The sequence below is a fragment of the Hakea prostrata genome, chromosome 5 (genome assembly GCF_041222555.1).
Source record: "Hakea prostrata isolate BN-2017 chromosome 5, UWA_Hpros_2, whole genome shotgun sequence".
NCBI lineage: Eukaryota > Viridiplantae > Streptophyta > Magnoliopsida > Proteales > Proteaceae > Hakea > Hakea prostrata.
This window is the reverse complement of record NC_142604.1, coordinates 14,985,828-15,010,820: the sequence shown is the minus strand read 5'-3', so window position 1 is coordinate 15,010,820 and position 24,993 is coordinate 14,985,828. Positions and strand designations below refer to the sequence as shown.

Here is a 24,993-nt window from a genome sequence, read left to right as displayed (position 1 = left end):
AATGAAAAAAGTTAATTGTTCTACATTTTAATCTCCAACTTGTTAAAATATTTTGTAATTGTGGCAGATATGGAAGCCCAAAAAGCTGATAGTCATGTTAGGACTAATCTAGAGCCCTTCATGGATGGGTCTTTGAGTAGTAATTCTCCTATGAATAGATTGTATCTAATTTGTTTTTTCCATTAAAAAAATAAAAATAAATAAACTTAAAGTGAGGAACTAATATTTTCCATGAATTGTTAAGATTGTCCACGTCCTCTTCCTTGTATCTGATTTCCCCTGAGAATCTACAACATTTTCATCCCCTTTTTTCATACTCATGATTATTTGGTCTTCTAATATTGAAGAATACAAAAGAAAATCATAAAACCCAAATAAACCCTTGGTGGACTTAGGTGCTTTGTTGGGTTGGAGCTCTCTTCTTGCACATACCTTGTCAAGTTTTAACTTGAATCAATTGCATCACCTTCCGCATCTTTTTTGGTAGAAGCCCTTAGAGAGAAAATGGACTGGTAACGACCTTGTTTTGAGGTCAAATCCGTCTAAAATTTAAAATCACAAGAATATAAGGGTAAAATTGACATTCACTATAATTTTCATAAATGAGGGTAGTATTGTCTTTTAATTCCTTGATCTTAATGAAATGCAAAAAATAAAAATTACATATCCAATCTTAACAGCCGCTTAACACCGTTAGAAATTAGGATAAACAACAACAATTTTATAATTAACAAGGTTTAATTAGTAATTAAAATATAAATACTACGGTCAACAATAATTATCCCAAGAATAAAATATAACAGATAACATAATTCATTATCAAATTTCAAATTTGATAATGAATTTGGGAGCAATTTGAATTTTTTTTTAATAATTTACTTGTAAATTTAGAATTTAGAATTCAAATGATTTTTTCTAATCATTATATTTAATTCTTTAAGGAGTAAAACCTTTTATTTTTAAATTTTTTTACGTGTGAGTCTCTTGAGAAGACCATAAACTAATATTGGATTCCTTTGATGCAATATATTACGTGTGAGTTCCAAGCAAACTAACACTGTTAGCCGCCATTAAGTGTATTTAAATTTCAAATATGAAATGACTATAGTGCCTTTCATATTATTTAATATATTGTGTTAATATTTTTTTATATATATATATATATATTTTTAAATATAAATATTTAATAAAGAATTAAAGTACTGTACATGTTATGGGCATTTTAGGTATAATAACATTAACGAAATTTATACTGAAGTAGACATTTTTTGGATTTAAACTCTAAGCTCCTACTTAGTTGGTGATATTTTACCAACTAACTTGCCACTCTAGGGTTGAGCTTAGTGTTTCAGAAGGATTCTACTACTATACTGCAAACCTATGGGATGGATGGAACCAGAATCCTTGGACTCTATCGACGGTTGTGTGGCATGATAAGTTTCCTGCCGGTATACCAGCCGTTAGATTTGCTTTAGATCAAGGTTTAATTGTATCTCATGATACCATACAATACTAGCAGATACATATCCATATTTGACCTAACAAATATGATACAATTTGATACGTCTCTACATTGAATTACACTAAAATACATTAATCAGATACAATACTCAGATACGGTACGAATACGTTTTAAACCGGACCGATACGATAACCTTGCATTTTGCTTCCCACGACTCCCGACTATTTAAAGCACAGAAGAGAAGTACAACTACGAGTCATAAAGCCTTCCCCATTCTTCTGCGGTTTATATACGACTGGTAGTGTGAAACTTGGCCTGTTAGCCATAGCCATCGAAGTTTTGAGTTTCCCTCTTCGCTGCATTCATATAGAGGTAAGCTTAGCATCTACTGAAACTTCATTCTTCCCTCTTCGTGTAGGTTAGGGTTTTACTGCTATCTCACATTTATACTTTTTTCATGTCTAGGAATTTAACCTGATTACGTTTCTTGGTCTGTCGCGGATAAAACCTTAAGAAAGAGGGCAAAGCCGAATTACGAATTTCATGTTTATTAGTTCTCTGATTTGTTGATTTTAACTTGTTTGTTTTTGTTGATTATTTTATTGGTTGCAGAATTTTTGCAGTGATTGAGGTTTAGGATCTTAATTGTTGGAAGATTATTCGATGGATTTTGACGAATATGATTATTTAGAGAAAACAGTTGAAAATCCAGAAACACCGAGAAAGAAGATTGCTAATGGTAACGAGGAGAATGTTAAATCCTTTGAGAAGGAGAGTAGCAAGAGCTCTAAGCGTAGGGCAAGTGAGAACGAGGATGATGTGGAAACCCGTTCCAAGAGAGCAAGATCTGGAGATGACTCTCGTGATCATGGTCGAAGCAGAGAGAGGAGTTCGTCGCGTCTCCGCTCGTCTCCTGAGAGGAGCGAGAGGGACCGGCACCGGAAGGAACACAGAGATAGGGATAGGGAGAAGGACAGAGGGAGGGAGAGGGATGAAAGAAACGGGAAGGACAGAATCCGTGACAAAGATAGAGAGCGGGAGCGAGACCGTGAAAGGACAAGAGAGCCTGAACGAGAGAGCGAAAGAGAGAGGGAGGGAGAACGGGAGCGTTCACGCCGTAGCAGGAGCCGCTCTGAGAAGCAACGCAGTGAACGTGATAGGGATGCTGAACGTGAGAGGGAACGAGAATCCAAGGAAAAAGAAAGGGAGAGGGAGTTACGTGATAGGGATCGAGATGTCAGGTACTTTCCTCCCCCTGTATGTATCTGAATTCTTCTCTTTAGAGACTGATACTTTGTTCAAACGCAAGTTTTGTGCATGTTGCATTATTACAAAAGTCTTTACTTAATTGCAGTTTTTAATCCACATGCACTTGATATGTTTACTGAACCATTCTTTCACTTTTGTAATATCTCACGCATTTCGATTTTAGCTGATGAACGCATAAGATTTTGCTTTTAGGCAAGCCCAACGAGTTCATTTCATTCTGCTTTTGTTTGCGTTGGATTCACTATTTCAGTTGAGTCCACTTAAGCTTTAGTTGGATTTAGTATGTTTGTGGGATCTTAGGTCTACTTGAGCAATTATTTGTTAAGTATTGAAGATCCATTGTTAGTTCAGGATTCTTAAGTTGTAAAGGAGTCATTTAGTTTTGTTCTACTTCTTACAAGGATTACATACCTCTTACATTTCAATTTGGACTCTTCTAGAGTGAGATATGAAAGAATGCTTGTGTAAGGGTCCTTAGTCAAATAGGAGTTTTAGTTTGATTTGATTTATAAGTTAGATTCCTAGTGTGAGTTCCTTTTAAAGGCTATAAATAAGCATCACTATAATGTAATTTTTAGAGTTTATGATATGATTAATGAAATAAAGCTGAGTTTGAAGGAACAAGGATTAGAGGTCATGGGCTCCTATGGAGGGGACTTGTGGCAGCCATTGAATGAAGAATTTGTAAAATTTTGAAAATTCCAGCTTCCTTCTGCCATCTACAAGTAAGTACAAGACAGCCCTAGCCTACCCTTTCCCCTCTTCTTCTCTCCTTCGCAGGACCTTCCCCATCCTCCTGACCCTAATTTTACCAGTACAGCCCCTTTCCTCATCTCAGACCAGCCCTTTCCCTTCCGAAACCTGTAGGTAGCCCTTTAACCCCACCCCACACTTAATTCTCTAACCTTGCCGGTCCCCTGCCCTAGGATAGCATCCCCAGCCCTTCTCCCTCTCCCTCTCTTTCCTTCTTCTTTTTCTCCTTCTAGAGCTTGCAGCAACTTCAGGGATTTCCAGAAATTCAGAACCAAAGTTGTAGCAGCATTCTAGACCTAAGAATTGCCCTAATCCCTTGATCTAGTGATGTAACCAGCCCCCAGCAAGCCCCAAAAGAGCCAAGAAGAGGGCCTAGGCCCATTCGGAAGAAGGCCCAAACCAGGTGGGGCCTAATTTGACTAAGGGCAAAATTGTCATTTTTCGACCCTTAGTTCGACTCAGCATCAGTATGATTGAGTCTAATTGGATTTTCTAAAATCTATATCTGTTTTATTTTATGTTTTAGAGTCCTAGTTGTTGGGTTAAAGTTGGTATTTGGTTGTTAGTGTGGTTTTTTAAGATAGGGGTTACTAAATTAGAAACCTTATTTTAAGGGTAGTTCTATTTTAGTTAAGTCCTAGTTTGTTAAGTTTTGGTTACTTAGGAACAAAGTTCCATTTTTGAGTCTACTTTGGGTTAAGCGGCTATAAATAGTGTAGTCTTTATTGTAGTTTTTCCGCTTTGAATTTTGAATGATTGAGTTATTGAGAATTGACTTGGTGCAAGTCGTGGGATCTTTCTGGGACACCCTTCGGCTGGGGTTTGTGAGTTTCTTATTCAACTTCAAGGCTGCTAGCAACTACTACAAGCTTTCAACTTCTGTTCACTGCAAACCCTTCATCCACAGGTGATTTAGAAGCTACCCAACCCTTCCCCTACCTCTCCAGCCATTCCCCCACCTTAAACCCTAACTATCGTAGGCCTTCCCACCCCCCTTCTTTCTTGTCCTATCTCATCCTACTCTGTCTAGGAAACCTAGATTCCCATTCCTTTTGACACCCCTTTTCCTTCCCTTAAGAATCGCAAGAGGCTCTAGAGTCAAGTCCTAATCATATTTTCTACAAACCTGCTTTCTTTCGCTGACTTTAAAAATCTGCACTTCATCTTCAACCTTGAGAAGTTGCAGAATCTGAGTTTTCTTAGATCTTGACCATCTAAACTAGTTCTGGTTGTTGAAGCATCAATAGGAAGCAATTCTGAATTATAAGATCAGTAACCCTAGTCCATTCCTTAACCCAACTGAACCCTAGTTTTCCTTAGAATTCAAATTTAAATTTTGAAATTTGAAATTCATAATTTTTCGGATCTGTTTCAATTATCCAGCAGCTTTATTGCTCCCCAAACCCTAGCTGAAACCCCTAGAGGCCATAAACAGCTGCTGAATCCTTATTAGAAGATCCGGGAAGTTAACCCTAAAGTCTGGGGTTACATCACCTAGACCCACCCTCTATTAGACTTAGACACCCCTCCCCATCCCTCTGACCATTGTCTTAGCCCCTTCCTTCCCTTCTAAATCTAAACCCCTAGAATTTTCTGCAACTTAGGAAACTCTGAACCCAAACTTCAAAAGCGTAAAACTCTTTAAACAATTCAACCAATTGTTCAATCCTTTTAGGATTAGCATCCCCATCACTCCTTGAGCACCCGACCCTAACCCAAGTTCAACCCTAGAAACCCTAGAATCCTAATTCTTGAAACCCTAGAGTTAGAATTCAGTTCTGAAATAAAATTGCAGCGAAGGATTGACCATGGAATTCAAAACCCTGACTTCTAGACCCTAGCTGAACCTAACCCTACCCCATTACCAACCCTAAAACATCCAAAGCAGTCCTTCTCCCTCAACCGTAGGGTATTCCATACCGTAGAAGACTGCTGATTCACTTGAAGAGGATCCTGAGGGTGGACCTAGACTTACTTCTTGCATTGATCAATCAAATCCTAGGTCTCTCCTGGTTCATGTCACATTAATTCTACAATCAACAAATGCGTTCATGTCTCTCTGTAATGGCTGCTGTTGTCGAACTTCATGTGTTCGCAGTTCACATATTCTGAAAAACTTAAATTCTGCTGGTGGTCTGGAGTTTTGAGCCTATAGTATTATTTAGGGATGTGACTTCATAGTGATTCTTCTTGCTTCAGGTGGAGTTGACACCCCAAGACATTTCTCTTAATTAAGAAGTATTGCCTGGAATAATGTCTGAGAGGATTCCAAAGGTTTCATAAGTACTGCAGGCAATAATTTCTCTTTGTCTGGGATTGATTTTCTTGGTGTTGTTTCAGTTGGTAATTGTTGTATCTCATTGAAAGTGAGTTCCAACTCTGTTGGTCAACTTGGTCCTAGTTTGTATTACCATTAACACCACTTTTAATACATTCTGGTTTCACCTTCTATTTAGTCATTATTTCTTTTCTTAACTTGGGTGGTGATTACGAAAGCCATCAGTTCCCTTTCCCATAATAGTAGCACTCATAAGGTGTACTTGGCTTTTCCATGGTTTCTTATTACTAGTTGGAACAGTCATATCCTCATGGGAAAAAATGCAATTTGATGAGCTTATCTTTCTGAAGAGGCTACTGAATGAAACAGGTCAATCTGATAGCTTGAATGTTGCAGTAGCAAAAGCTACACAAAATATGTCATTCCACTAATGATTCATTATTCTACTATAAAGATTGCGTGATGCAGTAGTGCCTCAAGCTTCCAAATGTTTAGTTCAGACCACTGGCTTATTAAACTTATTTCAGCGTGTATTTAATTAGAATGTGGTCTTCAGTGTTGGGGCTTTTAGTGAGAGTAGTTAGTTTGTCTAGGTGGGTATATATTTTGTTCAAAGGAAGTCACCTTTTTTTTTTTTGTTTTTGTGAGGGGGGGGGGGGGGGGGTTGGAATGTTGATTCAAGAAATTTCTTTTTGCAAAGCATTTGTAACAATGTAAGTTGGAGAGAGCTGGTAATGCAATATTTTTGAATTATTACTTTATTGAGCTGAATTCCTTCTGTAGTTGTGTAGGCATCATCAGAGTGATTTCAAGGCACAGTTGAGGTTATGTGAAACTTGATGATCTTGTAGTTTCTTGTGGAAACAGTTTCACTACCTTTGCGTCGATCTGAACTCATTTTGTCTGTGGTTCATATATCTATTTTCTTTAGCATTAGAATCTGGATATATGCAATATTTTAATTTTGTAGGATGCTTGGTTACCCAGTTGCTTTACTATCCAGTTTAATAGGTTTCCTTTACTGTTGGGTTCAAGGTTCTTAGTCCTTTGCATTTAAAATTCTAAATTTCACCTACCTCTGAGAAGTTTTTGTCCTTGAACCGGCGTGTTGTATTTTTGTCATTTTGGATTTGATTTTATATCTATTTTTATCGGATTCAAAGGGGGGAGGGATTCTTTGCTTATTTATGATATTAATATCTTGGGTGAATGTAAAAGCATTTACTTGGAGGATATTTGATATAAATAAGGTGTTCAACCATGTTCAGGTTGGAAGTCCCTGATTTTGTTAAATTTTGTTGGAAGTTAGGTGAATTTATATAGATGGTCCAGTCAAAACCTGTGAAATTACTAAACCATGTACAAAATGGTGTCACATCATTTTGAACCAAGATATTTTTGCCAAAAATTGCCTTTTTTTTATTTTTATTTTTTAAAGATAGTTTATATTAGGATGATAGTTCAGGTTGAAGAATGAAATGTAAGTGTCTATGAATGTTTGGATGAGCAGAGTGATTGTGTGGTCTTCTTTCCCCCAATCCCTTCTTATTGATTTTGCTGTACTCCTAAGGGCCTACTACCAGGATCTTAAGAGAATCAACTCGAGTTGGGAATTATTTCATTAGGGTTTTTCAAAACCGATTTTGGAATTTAGGTTTTTTGATCAAGTAGAAGTTAAGAGTTTTGATTTTGAACATTAAAGGTGAACGGCTTAAGTATTGGTTGTCGGATAGGATGGTTAAGATGTTTGTCACGTGAAGTAGGGATATTTAATTTTGATGGATGAAATTGGTTGGGTTTTGATACGGGTTTCTTGTTTATGGTTTAGGGTGAAATGTATGTGCCAAGATCAGTATTGAGGGTTTTGGAGTGGGGGTCTCTCTTTTACGTAAACTTTGTCAACATCCGAGTCATAAATCATTCTTATTTCCTTAAGCAATTGTTTATATCCAGGTTGATTGATGTATAAAAGGACTAGGTTAAGCATGAAGAAGAAAGGATGTTAAATTCGATTACAGTGGTTGAGACTGACGGGGCAATGCTAGTACCCGTGAGTCCGTGACAACTCAATGGATTTAATTTTTGGGACTTGGTGAGGTTTTGTAAGCTCTCTTTTGTTTAGATACATCCCTTTGGGTCAAGCATGTTAATGCTGGTCTAAAATACTAGTTCATGAGAACTTTTAAGCTGGTAGAATCTTGGGCTGAATGTTGTGCTAGCAACTACAATTGTTTACGTTTTTGGGTGTTACCTGGAATGAAATTTGCATATGTTTGCGCATGCTTATACATATCAGGTAATGGGGGCTGGTATTGTATAATCTGCTTTATGAAATGTCCTTCACGTGTCCGCTGCTGTCTTTCTCCTTTGTGGTGGAAACAATTAAATAGGTTATTGTTAATTTGTTATTGTTCAGTGTCCAATTCATCAATGAGTCTCTGCTGTTGATTGTTTTTGTAGTCCAATAAGATGGGTTAATTCTGAAAATATACTTGTCAAAATTGATTGCTTTCAATAAAATGTTGTTTCTCCAGTTCTATTGTCTAGAATCTTTTTACATGGTTTCAAGCTTGCTAGTTAATGGAACTCATACATTTTCTATGGTAACACTGGTCTCGAGTTTCATCTAGTTACATTTTCTATGGTAGTCTTGGAATTTCTGAATATTGAATATTAGATTCTGAAACTCGCAGATACGCTAGGGAAGTCTTCGAATGGTCATTCTGGCAAGTGGGCCAGGCTCAGAAACTCAGGTCATGGGTTGTGCATGTTTCTTATCTCTAGACTTTTTGTGATCCTTTGAGAAGCTTGCCTTTGCAAGATTGGGGTAGTTGATAGTTGGAGTTTTAATGAGGATTGGTGATATCATCTTATGATTTTCATTCCTCCACCTCAGAACAAATGGCTTAATTACATTTATTCTGTTGCAGAAATGCTGGTGAGGGAGTAATGGGCTCTGCTTAACAGAAGCACTTCATCTTCTGATGCTTAAGAGGAAATTTTGATGTCAGTTGACTGCGAGAAAAGCAATAATTTTACAGGATTATCTATTCTTTAACTATATACTACTTTTGACCATCCACCTTGACTTGGGCTTTTGAGGTTTACAGCTCAGGTCCTTTTTCCGAGGTTATGTTTTATTGCTTATAGGTTTTCTTTATGCTGAGTCTTAAGTCTTAACTTTCAGATGCAACTGATACCAAGTTTCTTAAAGTTGCATCCCTTACCAGCCTCTTGGTTCTGACTACTGTAAGTTTCCTAGTTGTCATGGGATCTAGGTCACCCGAGGCTTTGGATTGAAGGGCCTAGATGCACGTCCAAAACAAGGCACCTGCCTAGGTTTGGTTGCCTGGACTTGCTGAGGTGACAACTGTGCAACTATGTTAATTTCTGGTGTCCTCATTTCCGTACCAGTGTTCTTGCCATTCCTTATATGCTGCTTTTCTTCTTCGTACGATCGTTTTTTCTTCATGCTAAGAGCTTCTGCTTTCCATATATATCAGAAATCTTACTTTCAGTTTTACAAACTCCTTAGGAAAATGGTTGGTAACGGGACGCCTTTATTGTTAAATTGTGTTTGTTGGATGCTGGTAGACAAATACTGGCCGATTGCAACCTAGTAATTCTTGTGGGTTAAAGTCAGTGGACATCCTCTCCACGGTGCTAAGGCTGCGTGCATTGGATTCTTCTCAGACCCACTTGGTGCATCCATCTTAATGGTTATAGTTGGCTTTTTTTCTTTGCATTATGTGTTTTGGATTCTCTAGGTCCATTTATGAGGTATACAATATTGCAACTAGAACTTGTTTAATTTTTAAAGTCTAGGCTGTTAGCTAAGACTGGGGTCTTTTACCCTGCACCTCAGGCTTTCTCCAGATTCCAGCTTGCGTGTTCTAATTCATCTACCACCCTGAGAAACGGTATAGGCTTTATAAGGTTCCTGACCAATAAGAAATGTGATGAATATCTTTGGAATTTTGTCGTTGAGATTTTTTGGTTGACACATGTAATGTGCATTCCATACTGAACACTTTAGTCTTATATTTGCCACATAGATGGGGAAGATGTTACACCAGTCATTGCTTGAAGTCGGGCTTCATCCTTTTGCAGGATTTTCCAATCATAAGTTGTAACTTTTTTCTACCTTCATTTTTTCCCTTCTTTTTAATTTTCTCTCTGCAACTTTATTTTATTTTAATGCAATTTGCAAGTTCCCTCTTCTTACATGTGCTGCCATGTTAACTTATTGCAGTTTCGTGGTGGAAGTTATTACGTGGATCTGATCTATGAAACCATGTTGAAGAACTGCAATTTCAGGAATTTTTATGTTTAAATTGTTTCTGGCATTCACATCACATTAAGTAATGATATAATTACTTGCCCTTCTATTATGATATTATTCCACATGGTCTCTTTTGCTTGATTTGATGTGATGTGCAAGGTTTGCTTGTTAATTTTTGGGAGGAATAGTTGATTAGTTATCAGGCCAGGTTGATATTTGAGGTTTCTGTTCCCTTGCAGACGATATAAAGAGAAAAAGGATGAAGTGGAGCCTGAGGCTGATCCTGAACGAGATCAGAGGACTGTATTTGCTTATCAGGTATCCTCCTGTTCATATCCTTACTGTGCTTCTATTGCTGCTGACTGATGTTTCAATAACGATTGTTGCAGATATGTTTGAAGGCAGATGAAAGAGATGTCTACGAATTTTTTTCAAGGGTTGGCAAGGTTGGTATCCATTGGACTTCATCCATTTGGAACTTCATAATGGCTTGTCAAAATTTTCTTGTTGTGTATGTTCCCTTATATTTACAACTAAACTCTGCCTTCCCCCCCAGATGGAGTTGACTATGTGGGCCTTCTTGTGCCAATGAACTCTATTAGAAACTCTACTGTTTTTTTCTTTAAATAAAAATATTTTAATAGAACCTCCAGATTCCTTCAGACAGGTCTTGTTCTTTCTTTCCTGAGCTTGAACTGGGAAAAATGATTTTGTAGTTCCCCGGCTGTCTTTCCTTACTTCTCCTATAGCCATTTTAGGCCCTTCTCCTAGATGTGTCAGCTTCCTCCATTTTGTGTCATATAGCTTCTCATTACTGGTGCTGGGATGCATTCAAAGGTCTTCATTACACATGAGCATGCCGACTTAAGATAACTCTCTCTTCACCCACTATATTTACAACAGAACACTGCCTCCCTCCCTCCCCCCTCCCCTTTTCCAAAAAAGAGAAAAAAAGGATGGAATGGACTACCTAGGCCTTCTTCTGCCAATCAACTTTGTTAGAAACTGTACTGTATTTTTTTTAATAGAGGTATTTTAATAGAACCTCCATATTCCTTCAGACAATTCTTGGTCTTTTCCTTACCTGAATGTGAATTCCCAGCTGTCTTTCCTCACCGCTTCTCCTATAGCCATTTGCTCTTCTCCTAGGTGTGTCAGCTTCCTCCATTTTGCGTCATATCATTTCTCATTACTGGTGCTGTGGTGATTCAAAGGTCTTCATTGCACATGAGCATGCCACCTTAAGATGACTCTCTCTTCCCTAGGCAACTCTCTCTACTCAAAATAAATCAATTTATTCTTAATTGCTTGTAGTTTGTTCGTTGTTTAATCTTTTCTAGTTTAGTAGTCGTACACCCTAACATCCTAGACATTCGAATTGATGTAATCCAAATTCTAGGGTTTGGCTTTTAGGGATGTTGCCCTAGAATTGGGGTCACTCCAGGATCCTCTCTTTGTGAATCAGTAGTCTTCTAGGGCTGTAGGTGCCTTTAATTGAAGGGTTCTTGAGGGATTAGATTTACAAGGGTTAAGAGTTAGGCCTAAAAGGTTTCAGCCATGCTTAGGGTTGAAGGAATTTGGGTTTTTAAGTTCAGTACTATGCTGTATATTTTCAGGTATGAATTTATATATTAGGTTTAGGTCCTTACTGGGTTTAGGGAATGGAGCAGTGTAAGGTTTGGCAGCTGCTGCCTTGTATTTTCAGAAATGAATGTTCAAGCAAGGGTTCTAAAAATGTGGCTCTAGTGTTTCGTATAGGTTGGGGAGGGCCTGGAGCTGACATGGTATGACCTCAGGATATTCCTAATTGTTTTTGGCTTGGTTTGGAGTATCCAACTTGGGTTAGGACTCTTAGGGAAGTCAACTGGGGTTCGGGAGAGGTAGAATAGATTTGGGAGAGATTGACCCAAAAAGGGTTTGATGTTCGGTTGAGGTTTTAGGGTGTCATAGGCTTTTGTAAATTCAGGATTTGTAGGTTGAAGAATTGTTATCAAGGTGTCTGCCATTGCTCTTCCGACATGCAACTTTTTAGCTGCTTTATCGCCTAGGTGCTGCCGTTTTGTCGTCTTGTGTACCATATTGCTGCCTTGGTAGATGGAGAATTATTTGAATAGTGTGATTTATGAATTTATCTCTTTGGTTAAAAAAGAAGAAAAAGAAGTTGACAACTTAAATTCCGATTCATATTCGAGAATTATTCGTTTATTTATTTTTTTTTATAAAAGTCAAGTAAAAAGAATCGGATGTTTAAGCTGAGCAACAAGTTAGCAATTTTATATATTGTAGACATAAATGTCAGCAAGGTGAGGCGATACTAGGTGGTTTAAGCCAGTTGAGGTGGTTAGGTGATTAGGCGTCCACTGAGGTGCTTCCGAGGTTGTCAAGGTGTTTGAAATGACTTTTTTAGTGTACATCCCACACTCTTGTTCATCATAAATATATCATATCATATCTTATATTACAAAAAATAATAACAATGATAACAATAATAGGCTACCTTAAGTTATCTAACATACCAAAAACCACATACAATAATTAACTGGGTCCTAAATAAGCTGCAAGTATTTACATACTACGTAATTTTTATTTTTTATATAAAACTAGTGACTCGTAATTTACTATAAAGTATTATACTATCATCCGCTATTCAATTTATAATCAAGAACCTGTTGGAATTGGACTTTGCAAGTAACCATAGGATACTTGTAACCGAAACTATACTTTATACTGGAGAAGAGAGAGGGGAGTTGGGTGGTGGGAAGAAGGTGATTTTGAGTGTTTTTTGTATTGCATGCCAAGCGAGGAAGAAGATAAAGTGACTTTGTTTATTTATTATTATGATTTTTTGGTGTGTGTCTGTGTTTATTTGTAAGTGATCCCATTTATCTACTATACAGTTCAGTTTTTATGCATCATCTAATTAATGTAGTTAGATATGCATCTAAATTAATAGCCTTTGATTTAGCATCTTTGTTTAAAAAAATGGAACAAGGCGGTCACCTTGACCCTCAAGGCGTCTAAGGTGACGCTTAGGCAATGGCTGCACATCATACAAGGCGAAGGTCGCCTCACACTCTTGAGGACCGCCTGGATGCCTTGGTGACTCCTTGACAACTATGATTGCTGACCACATCATGCATATTTTTTCCCCATACAATGAAGTTTATTTTCCTCTTACTTTCATTTTCGTATTTATAATTTTATATAGTTCATAATCATATGTTATGATGTTATTACTTTGTGTTGCTAATTGCTGTTGTATATTTATATTATGAAGAGATGAGCTTTTTTTTTTTTTGTGATAATCTTTCATAATTATAATTCTTTAATAATTATTTAGCTTATTGTAAAACTATCAGTTTTTTGTATACTATTTCTACCACGTAAAATAGTTGTATGAAAATGTGCCCCAACTGCTTCGGTCGCAGTATTGCTGTCTAGGCTCTGCTTTATAGCTTAGGCACTTAACCGGTGCCCCAACTGCTTTATCGCTTTGGCAACCATGGGTTGAAGATGAATTGCAGAATTTTCCAATGAAGAAGATGAAGTGCAGATTTTCAGATCCTTATGAGTGAAGGTCTTTTAATGAAACTAAGGGTAGGGATGGAAAGAGGGGTGTCATAAAATCCACGGAAAGGGAAGGTTGGGGACAGAGGGGATGGGGTTTGCTGCTGCTGCAGGGAAGAAAGAAGGGGTACGGACATCTATGGTTGCTAGGGAAGAGGGAGAAGGGCTGTAGAGGGCTAGGGATTAATGTCGTACTGTATTGGAATGATCAAAATAGTAGCCAATCAAGATCTTTCCACAAGGAATGAATTTCAAATTTGACAGACTAAATTTGAAACATAATTCTGATGTGGAACAAGACAAAGAACTAGAGTGGTATCACGACAGAAATAACATAATAACAGGGACAGAATAGCTCTAGAAAGTAGGGGCAAAACTATGAACCTGATTTGAATTAGATTGAAGTGTAGGTTACCATTATATAATGAGAAAGATACCCTGAAATCTGATAGCAAGTAGATGGCAGATTTGAATTATTAACCGAAACAAAAAATGATCACCAAGTAGACTTGTTAATAGATGAAGAAAGTGCAGGAACAACATGACAGAAATAAGAGAGCAATAAAAACATCAAAATAACACCCAGGCTTCACACACAAGGTGGATCGATTGTATGGAACACCGACTTACCTTGGTCAAACCCAAGGTTTCAGTGGAGAGAAGAGGGACTCATAGAGCAACTTCAATTTCAATTGATGAGTGAGTGATCCACCCTCTTACATAGGTTCCTTTTTATAGCCATTCTAGCGGCATAAACATTAAATATACCATCCAACCACTAGCTATCACCTGCCTATCAACCAGTACCTCTCTTGACAAAGGAAAACATCTTTGGTAGTGAGTTCCTTATTTTCAAACTACAGCTTTTTTTACTAACTTTTTTATGGATTTCTCAAGGACTAGACTTGAGCTTAGGTCTAGCCCATGGATATCATAACATGTGGGCTGACTTTAACCCACAAAAATAGTCCCAGCTCATGACAGTCATGGGCTAATTTGGTCGAACACGTGACCCATTGGGCTTTGTTTTTCTAGCATTTGTCTTCAGCCCTGCATCATGGATGTGTATGTGCTGTACTTGGGAATGGATTGCTGTGTCTGGAATGAAGGTGGTTGTATTGAAGGACCGAACTTGAAGGTACTCTCACAATCTGCCGTGGCCCACGACTTAACTTGTCTTCGAATTCTGAATTTTATTAATCAATTTCAACTTGTCTAATTACAGAGAATGGAGGCTTTATTCATAACCTCTAAAAGGAAATCGTAAAAGGACTCATAGCTGGAAACGAATTAGAAGTCTAACTGGCTAACCAAATCTAACTCAAACTACTAATTGCCTAGGACTTTAACTTGCATAAGGAACCTTCACAACTTACTCTAGAGGGCTTCAATTCAAAATTCAAATTTCAAGAGTAGGTGTTGGTTCCTTACAAGGACGACAACTTTACGACTCCCTCACAAACTGGGAACTCAACGCAAAGAGGGACTCTTTAATTTGCAAAATATGGACCCAAGTAAGAAAGCAAAACTAGATCTAGGGTGCAGATAACAAAGTGGACTCAAGGGGACCCTATACTTGGACGAATTTGCCGGGGTTGCTGGTAAGGCTGCAGGGTGTTGGTAAAACCCTAGGGCCCTCATTTGGTGGTCTTGAATGGGGGTGTAAATGGTAATCAAAATCCGCTCTCAAATTCGCATTTGTATCTGTTAGGGGTATCCGAATTTGTCCCATTACTAATAGGATGTGGATCTGATAATGCACTTAAGATATGTGAATTTTTTTTTAGATTTTCTTTTAAAATAAATACGAAAGTTACTAAATTCTTAAATATCAAACTTAGCCCTCACAAATAAAATTGTAAAGATGTCAATAGGCAATCGAAAACTTATATTCAATTTGCCCCTTTAGAACAATATACTTAAAAAGAAAAAAAATCCAATTATCATTCCAATCCGACTAAATCCGTCCGAAAACTGGTATGATGTTATACGAATCCGTCCTAATATGACAGGATGCGGATATGGTATTAACACTATCTGATTTGAATCCGATCTGTTTACAACCCTAGTCCTGAAGGCTCAAGGTCTTACATAGGTGTGCTGCTAAAAGGCTCAAGAAAGGCTCAAGAAAGGCTGCACATATGAGAAAGTTAGTCTTTGACCATCCATTGTCAAAGATTGCCACCCAATGGTCATTATTTGTCAAAAATTTGTTGCCTTGTTGGCCTTATTTTCATAGCAAAATGAATGGTACGAATGAATAAGTGAATTTTTGCCATGCTGCTTGCACCCAGATGTGGAAGTGATATCCCTTTTCAATGACTGAGATAGCTGTGGCCTGTGGGTGAAATAATCAAGACTGAGAAAGTTCAACCCCTATCCTTGTGAACTTCTTTTCCTCTTTAGCATATCTTTTATGTTCGTATCCTGGTATATGTTCTTATCTTCATTATCTTGTCCTTGATGTTTACTTTTGTATGTAGATGAAAAACCTTTTAAGTTTGTTCCTTTAGGGTGTATTGCTTGATGGATGAAGAAGTACGGGAAACTTTGGGAGGTGGTCCTTCATGTTGTTGGTTGAAAGGAAATGGTAGGAGATCGAGAGAGAGATTCAAAATTAACTTTTCCTTGAATAAGTAGGGGTGCCAACTCCCCAAACGAGAATAAATGCATTTAATGGGGTTGTCTGGAAGGTTCCTACCCAATCTAACCAAACAATTAAAATTGTCAAAAACAAGTGCAAGGTTCAATCCCCTTTTACCTATTGAACTCTTCTCAGTTGGAAAAACAGATCTAACTGGTTCCAGGTCTGGTTTGCATTAAAACAAACTCAAACAGTATTGTACTTGAAACAATTAGTTGTGATTAAAATTGAACCACATAGAAGCAGTTCAATTGGGTAACCCAAAGCAACTTAAGAGTAAACCAAAGAAAATTTATATGCAGCCTTATTACCAAAATATTGTAGACCTGGAAAAGTGGCCTAATGCATTGAAAGCTTCATGAATCATTCGCCCAATTCATACAACCCAAGATTTATTTCTCGGCAGACAATCACATTTTGGTGATGAATCTGCACAGAGAGGCCAGTCAAAGAGTCTTGGAATGTTTTTTTTTTCTGCAGTCGAAATGTTTGGACTATTGCACAGTTAATTAGTATAATTAAATTATGAACTTAAGGGAGCGTAGATTTATTTGAACCCTAATAAATGTAAACCAGAGGATTTTACATTCTGTGGCTTTCAGATTCGTAGGGGTCTTATCTTCTGAAAATTGTTGGCTCTGATTTTACACCTGATATTGCGATTGTATATGTTACTTATTTTGTTATGCCATTCACATATTGTAGTGCATCATTGACATTAATGTGCTTTTTAATGTAGTTGTCTTTCCTTGTCATGGAGTGTAAATCCAATTATTCTTAATGTGATATTCTTTTCTTTGTATTTTTTGAATTTAATTGTTCAGTTAAAATTTAACAGGCAATCATTTAGGCTGTCTATAATGGTGTACTAAAATCTATTAAAGTTTCTTGTCAAGAGACAGCTTTTGTAAGATTAAGTTTTGAAAATGTTAGCATGCTGCTTCTTCTGTTATCTTGTTGACAACCTTATCCACTGCATCTTTAGGTGAGGGATGTGAGGCTCATAATGGATCGCAATTCAAGACGTTCCAAGGGAGTCGGGTAAGTTCCTTTGTTGTTTATCTCAGTTATAATTTTATATGATGAAATGCATCACTTGAATAGTCCTCTTGAATAACAAGATATTTTATCATCCTCTTGTTGGCTGTCGACTCGGAATCTGTGTTCCATGTTATCTGTTTTAGTTTCTGTTTTATGGCAATTAGAAGAAGGTGACTTTGTGGGTTTGAAAAGGTAAATTTAAAAAATCAAAAGCCTTCATAAAGTAAATTAAAAATTATTATTTGCACTTAAACTTACACATTCATCCACAATCATTGGATCTTTTGTTGAATACGTGGCACAATATCAATGGTGGTCAGACTAGAAAGGATGCAAGGGCACATTGGTCATAAAAATGGCAACATCTCCTTAAGGCACCGTTTGTTTGCTGAATTTGAAATGGGATGAGAAAAAGTTTGAAAAAGTTAAATTTTCCACAAAATCTCAAAGTGTGACTCGTTTAGTTTACTGGGGTGGGAAAGTTGGCAAACAAGCTTCCTTAATAAAAGATTGTTTGCTGATGTGGTATGCTTACTTTTCCACCCCATCCATTTTTAAAGTCCCACTAAATAGGTGGGATTTTGTGGAAAATTGTGGAAAACAACAAAGTGGAATCCACATTTGAAACTTTTTTACAAAATCCTTGCTTTTCTTGTTCCCCCACCCTATTACATATGGGTCCCACATGTTTATTTTTCGCACCCTTTTTTTCTCCATCCCACCTTTGCAAACAAATGGTGCCTAAATGATCTTTTTGGATACAACATGGGAGGAAAATGCAAAGTATAATTTTATTTGTACTAAAAAAGACTTGGATCAAACCTCAAGTGGTTCAAATGAAAATTACCCAAAATAAAAAAGGGAAGAAATAAATATTCTGGTGCAAGGTTTGTAAATTGAGGGGTAACCATGTCACTTTTACTTAATAGTGAAACATGTTTTTTGTAAATCCCATAGTTGTCAAGGTGACAAGGTGAGGTGAGGTGATGAAGGGCAAGAAAACCAAGGTGACTCTAGGACGCCTTGACCCAAAGAAGGGCCAGGGTGCCTAGGCGTCGCCTTGACAACTATAAATCCTGTTGTTAAGAAAATTCACTTTAGGTCCTTTTCTTTTTTAGAAAGAAAGGATTGATGAAAAAGTGCTCTCATTGTACGTTGAGGTTAGCCTCTTTTTTCTGGGTGGCAGACACCATGTGCAAATACTTAGCACTCTTTGTGTTCAGGAGAAATATCCCTTTCAAATTTTTACAAGCTTGTTGACAATCGCCTTTGATTCTCTGTGTGTTTTGTGTTTACACCTGATAGATCCTTGTATTGAGTTTGGCAGGTACATAGAATTTTATGATTCCATGTCAGTTCCAAATGCAATAGCACTCTCTGGTCAGCTACTTCGTGGTCTACCAGTGATGGTTAAACCTTCAGAAGCGGAGAAAAATCTTGTTCAGTCAAGTGCAGCTGCAGCTGGAGGAGCAGCAGCTGGTGTTGGATCAGCAGGTGCTAGAAAGTTGTATGTTGGGAATCTGCATTACAACATCAAAGAAGATATGCTTCGGCAGGTATGCGTCAATTACAGCTTGAAATGTCTAGATTGACTGGCATCGATGTTCTTAGGTTTGAGAGCTGTTTCTGTGGGTGCTTTCTTATTTTTGGTGTTCTTGTGTGTGCCTCTGTAGGTTACTGCCATGTAAAAGAAACTAACTTTACTTAGCCCTCGACATTAGTTATTTACCTTTCTCATTGTTTATTAAGGTTGGCGTAGTGGTCGGAGGGCCACAGTTGTAGCCTGAGGTCAAGGCGTCAAACAGTCTCTTAGCTAAAATTGCTGGGGTAAAGGCTGTGCAGTAAAACTCCCCCCCGATAAATAAAAAAAAGGCCCTTGGCTGTCTCTGCTTGTGCAGAAGACTTCGGCACTGTTTTCTCCCGTTTTACCTTTCGTGTTGTTTATTCTATTTTATCCCTCCACCGGCAAACGTTGTTCTTTTCTAGAAATTTATAGCAGTGTCCTTCGTTTCTCTCCTACACATGTTTTTTTGTGCAAGATTTCTGGTTGCATGTGGTCATTAATTATTAGGTCAAATTTCTTATTTATTTACTTCCTGTTACTCACTTGTGCAATCGGCTAGTGATGGAGAAAATCGTTGGAAGAAAAAAGGTTGGTCATTTTGGGACTCAAGTACAGACTCCATTGAGCGTGTATAGTCAGCCTTAGCCAAAATGCTTAGCATCTGGGAGCAAGTTTTAATCAGCTGGTTGGATTTTTCTTTAGGTTGTTACACAAGATGGTTAAAAGGTTTTGGCTAGTTATTTCTGGTGCTGGCTGCCAGCCTGATTCACTAGGCTGGGTTTTTTCTTTTTCTGGCTGCCAATCACAGAATATTCTCCTTTTGGACCAGTAGCAAAATATGGCATAGTTGGCCCTGTTAAGAAGATGGTTTATGTTTCCATTCATGTACCTGACCTTAGTTGAGATAAGTCTTTGTTGTTGATGGTGGTGTTATACAAAATGGTTGAAATTTCCATTTATTCTACTACTTATGACTTTATAATTTAAATAAATTTGGATGAAATCTATGCCTACGTTTTCTACTACTGTAGGTCAATAGCTTTCATTCCACAAGGGTAATAATTGCTGAAGTGTCTACTGTTGTCCTTCAACTAACAACAGCAATGCAATTTGCAACTTTTGGGTCCAGGAACTCCACATTTTCTTATTATAACTCTTTATTTCCACCCTAGAACACAGATGGGAAGCATATTACATTATAGGTGGATAAGCAGTGGGAAGACGATGACATACCCTTCTCATGAAGCCATTTGTAAACCCAAGACCTAAGCTTGAGCATTGAGCTAAATCTTTGTTTCATTGAAGGGCTTGCTATTGTGGTTGTTCACTAGTTAATGCTCTGAAATTTTGGAATATAAGCATGTTCTTGGATTCTTGCAGTCTTAGTCTAAATTCATCTTGTAAACTGGGTTAAGTGAATTTTTGAATTTTAATATTCCAGGTTTTTGATGCATTTGGTCAAGTGGAGCTGGTGCAATTGCCTGTTGACCCAGAGACTGGATATTGCAAAGGCTATGGGTTTGTTCAGGTGAGGGAATCAATCCGAAGGAACATAAATCTTCTCATTTCAAGCTGCTTAACTAAGTTGTGAAGGTACAATTTTGCAGTTTGCACGTATTGAAGATGCCAAAGCTGCACTAAATCTAAATGGACAAATAGAGCTTGTTGGGCGGCCAATCAAGGTGACGTGCTTTCTTTTTTCTTGTTATGTTTTTATATTTGTGAGGATAGTTTTTCTAGTTATTTTATTTGTGTGCTTCTTCTGCCTTTCAGGTATCTTCTGTTACCGATCAAGCTGGAATGCATGATGCCGGGGCAAATGCTGCTGATTTTGATGATGATGATGGTGGAGGCTTGGTTAGTAATGCTTCTTATATACTGGTCAAAGTTGCATGATTTTTTTATCCTTGAATTATATGCTGGTCATAGTTGCACAATTATTTGATCCCTGAATCCCTGTATTAGTGTATTTACAAGTTGTCCTCAGTGTGTGTTGTTTTAACGGTTTAACCACTTGGGATCTGAGGGTGCTGTGCATGCTTTGCAGAGCCCTGATATTTATTCAGTCACCAGGGATTACAAACTTCCTTTTCACATGTTTCTGACTGAATTACCCAATCAGTAGGTTCACTTTCCTGGGCCCAAGATTCTCCCATCTGATTGTTCTAGCTGTTTTTAATTAATTAGCTTAGAAAATTTGAGTGTTTTAGAATTTTTGGGATTCTCTTCAAGTTGAAGTTTGGGGGAAGGGTGTGGTGGCCTAGGGGGATTTGGGTTTTGGTTGAGTGGATGGAGAGTTGTAGCAGTTTTGAAGTTTTTAGGGTTCTTCTAGTTGCCGCAAGGTATAGGGAAGAAGATGAAGATCAGAGCTTGGGAAGGGGAATTGGGAAGGGTTGGGTGTTGCACTTACATGAAGGAGAATGGATTTACATCAAAGCTTGAAGTGGAGAACTCCCTCCACTAGGTGCCGCAGGGTTTCAAAGTGCTGAAGCACTCATTTGCACTTCCTGGCTGCAACTCTCAATAATTTTTTCTATTGAAAACTAAATTGAGTTACAAGACTAGATCTGAAATTTTAATCTACTAAAACAATCATACTTGGAGTCATAGTAAGAAACCCAAACTGACTCTAATTAGGACTCCTATTTGAATTAACAACCTAGGCGCGTCCTCAACTAATTAATTATAAGGACTTCTATGTAAACTGGAACTCTAATATAACTTAGCTACTAGGACTCTAAAGTAGATAAGGACTCCAAAATTAGGTGGAATTATCCCTACTTAATTGGGGTTCGAACTTGGGGTGGATCTACCCCTACAATGGCCCTCTCTGACAGTGCTTGCAAGCTGCTAGTGGGTTTGGGCCTCCTTTCAGGCTTTGCTGGACTGTCTTTGGCTGGTTACATCAATGTTGCTGAGAGAGCCCTGGATTGGGGACATCGTCTTACGTAGTGCTTTCTATTGCCTTATATTCCCTCATTTTTTTAGGAAAAATAAAAATATTTACATGTGCATTTCACGTTTTGTCTATGCAAATCCAGCTGATCTCTATCTTTTCGTATACTTGTATCTTTATTTGTTCTGCATGTGCGATTCTGTCCTTACATTCTATGTTTTTATGTCTACTTCCCATGGCACCATATTGTTTTCAATATTCAGGTTTGCTTCTTGTGCCCTTCATTTGAGCCAAGTGTTTTCAGCATATATTTATTCATGTCTGTATATTAAAAAAACCATTGCTTATCTGGAAAATATGATAAAGTATTGCTTCATTTTAAAATCCAAGCTGTTTCCCTTGCATTAAAAACCTCCAATATGCTGCTTTATATTGTTGAATCGGTTCCTTTTTTGTTTCAAGAATTACGATTTGTGTTTTCTGGCATATTGAACTCCTTTTACTGTTTGGCATTGCTGATATAATCTTGTCTTTCACAGGTTCGGGATGCTCATTCTAGAGCTATTCTCATGCAGAAATTGGACAGGAGTGGCACAGCTTCCAGGTTTGCTGCTGCTTTGTGTTTTTGTATGTGTTTGATCTTCCATCTGTCTAATTATATCTCTGAATCCAAGCCCCTGATTCTATCTGCAGTATTGGTGGTTCGCTTGGCGCATCTATTGTTAGTGGCTCTGGTCTAACTCTACCAGCAGCGTCGTTTCTTGGTGCTGCACCTACAGTTGCCCCCCTTGTTTCTCCACTTGTACAGCCTACTATTCCTGCACTTGCTGGACTGCAAGGAACAGGTTTTTCAGTTCCAGCTTTGTCCATGCCTTCTGTTGATAATAGTGGTGTACCCAATGACTGTCTACTACTGAGGAACATGTTTGATCCAAATACGGAGGTTTGTTGTGCAGACCCTGTTAGTTTAGTTTTCTCATTTATGTTTGCAGTGGGCTTGTTCCTAGATTTTTTGCTACTGAAATGAAATTGTTGCTTTGCAGACTGAACCAGATTTTGATGTGGAAATAAAGGATGACGTTCAAGAAGAATGTTCAAAGTTTGGGGGAGTCAAGCATATTTATGTGGACAAGTATGTAGTTATGTCTATTAGATAGATTGTAGTCCATCACCTAGTTGATGTCTTATATGAAGTAAAACTAAAGTCACTGATGTTGATGGGTACTATTTTTGGGGCTGACTCACTAAAATCAGCAGTCTCTTGCTTCCCTACCCTCCCATTCTCCGCTCCTCCTGACCCCTTCTTTCCCCTTGTTATTAAGCTCTCTTCGGAGATGCAGGACAGGGGAATAAGAGAAGAAAAATTTGGGGGGGGGGGGGGGGAGTGTTGCACGGAGGAGGAAGCTCAGCCTCTAATAGAGCAGCCCCAATATAGTAACATACGACACAGCTGAGTGCTGCAATAAAACGTACCTCATATTTTCCTTTCCTATATAAGGTGCTAGATGGCTACTTTTATTATAGTAATCTTGCCGATGTATATGGCTGCGGTTTCATTTGGTTTGAGATCATGCCAGTTGTTTCACTATTTGACTGTTTTGTGCCAGGAACTCTGCTGGACATGTATACCTGCGGTTTGATAACACACAATCCGCTATGAACGCATACCGTGCACTTAATGGAAGGTGGTTTGCAGGGAAGACAATATCAGCGACGTTCATAGTGAGTTATCCCATCCTTTCATTGTAATTTTTATTGATTTTCCCCAATTTCCTTAGTCCTCACCTCTATCTTGTATCTGTGTACGTGCAGGCTACTGAAACCTATGAGGACAAATTTCCGGACAGTAGATAAGCTTTGGAGCGAGTGGGAGGTTAAACAGAAGTTACTTGTTTATAGCTCTCTCTTGGTGTTTGGTCCTTAAAGCTAGGGTAGTCTGGAATCTGGACCTAAACAAATAGGGCCAGTGTTGGATTACCCATTTTTGGAAGGGAACTTTTGCCGATTACCCATTTTAAAGGGGTTGGAAAGTGTGTGTTAGCTGCCTTTTAGACCAGTAGGAGAGTTTTTTTCGGTAGAAAAGATCAATAGGAGAGTTACTTGTGGATGTCATTGGACTGTAAAAATTAAAAATTCTTGAATGTTGTGTTTTTAGCTGCTCGGCTTCCAACATCTATATATTATGGAAAACACTTCAGAACTATCGGCTTGCTCATCTAAAGGACACTTTGCAGTACTTGTGCGGCGTTGGGCTAGTAACCGTCTTCGATTGGTCAAGGGATCTGCCTTGGCTAGTTCAATAACTGCAAGTTCTAATAAACCAGTTAATGGTGTTCAAGTATATAAATATATATTTTAAATACTACGACCCAAATTTTTTTTGAGAAAGAACGGAAGAATAGAGAATTTATATAATGTTTTTTTACTTGTTGAAGTATTTGAGTATCTATTAAAAAAGAGTTTTTTTTATTGGTGACCCACTTTATTGGTTTGGGGGGGGGGGGGGAGGAAATGGGCGCAGCTGCTGGTTACCCACTGTTAGAGAATGACCTTAGTTCTGTTAATTGAATCTGAATTTGAATTTGAAATGATTATTTTGTCTATTGTTGTAGTTTTATGACTAGATAATCTTTTCATATCTAACCCTAGGAAGGTGAAGGGAGATCTTCTTACATCATGTCAGAAACTGTTTATCACGGCCCCCATCTTGTCCCCTCTCCTTGCCGAAATCATCCACCATTGTCTTCTTTTGCCCTAAACCCTAATAACAACACTCGCCATTGGATTGAAAGAGGTGGTTCAATCAGAAAAATCCTAGGTGGATTGCGGGTAGCTCAGAAGAAGGTATGTGTGATGCCACAAGAGAGCGTGAAAAAGAGTTAATATTGGTTGTTACCTATGAGTTTGAAGATGTCGGTGAGGGCGAAGTTGAGGAACTGGTCGAAGAGGAAGCAAAGGTAGCGAATCAAAATCATGCGTAGACTTATTGAATCATTCGGCTGACTTATTATATAAACATCAAAGAAAAAGAAAACATGTAATGACAATTGTAATGAAAATGAAAAGGAAAACACAACCCCCAAGGGGTGATTCAAATTGGTAAAAATCTAATGACTCCAAGGACGATAGAGACAGAGAGTTCAAAATCTCACAAATGAGGTTGCTCGACTTATCATTGCTTCAGATGTAGAAGTAGAGAAGAGGATGAAATTTGAGACTCGTGATATAATAATGGAG

General features: G+C 37.9%; 1 protein-coding gene across 1 annotated transcript; it reads left to right on the top strand.

Annotated features, from left to right (window-relative positions):
• Window positions 1-1,728: 1,728 nt before the first annotated feature.
• LOC149015371 (uncharacterized) lies at window positions 1,729-23,959 on the top strand. The gene is made up of 14 exons (XM_089156406.1): window positions 1,729-1,834; window positions 2,075-2,703; window positions 10,284-10,362; window positions 10,434-10,490; window positions 17,241-17,296; window positions 18,624-18,852; window positions 20,302-20,388; window positions 20,468-20,542; window positions 20,634-20,717; window positions 22,296-22,360; window positions 22,450-22,699; window positions 22,800-22,888; window positions 23,364-23,478; window positions 23,569-23,959. The coding sequence occupies exons 2-14, from the start codon at window positions 2,126-2,128 to the stop codon at window positions 23,608-23,610; spliced, it is 1,806 nt and encodes a 601-aa protein (XP_089012532.1). The 5' UTR covers window positions 1,729-1,834; window positions 2,075-2,125; the 3' UTR covers window positions 23,611-23,959.
• The last annotated feature ends 1,034 nt before the right edge of the window (window positions 23,960-24,993 follow it).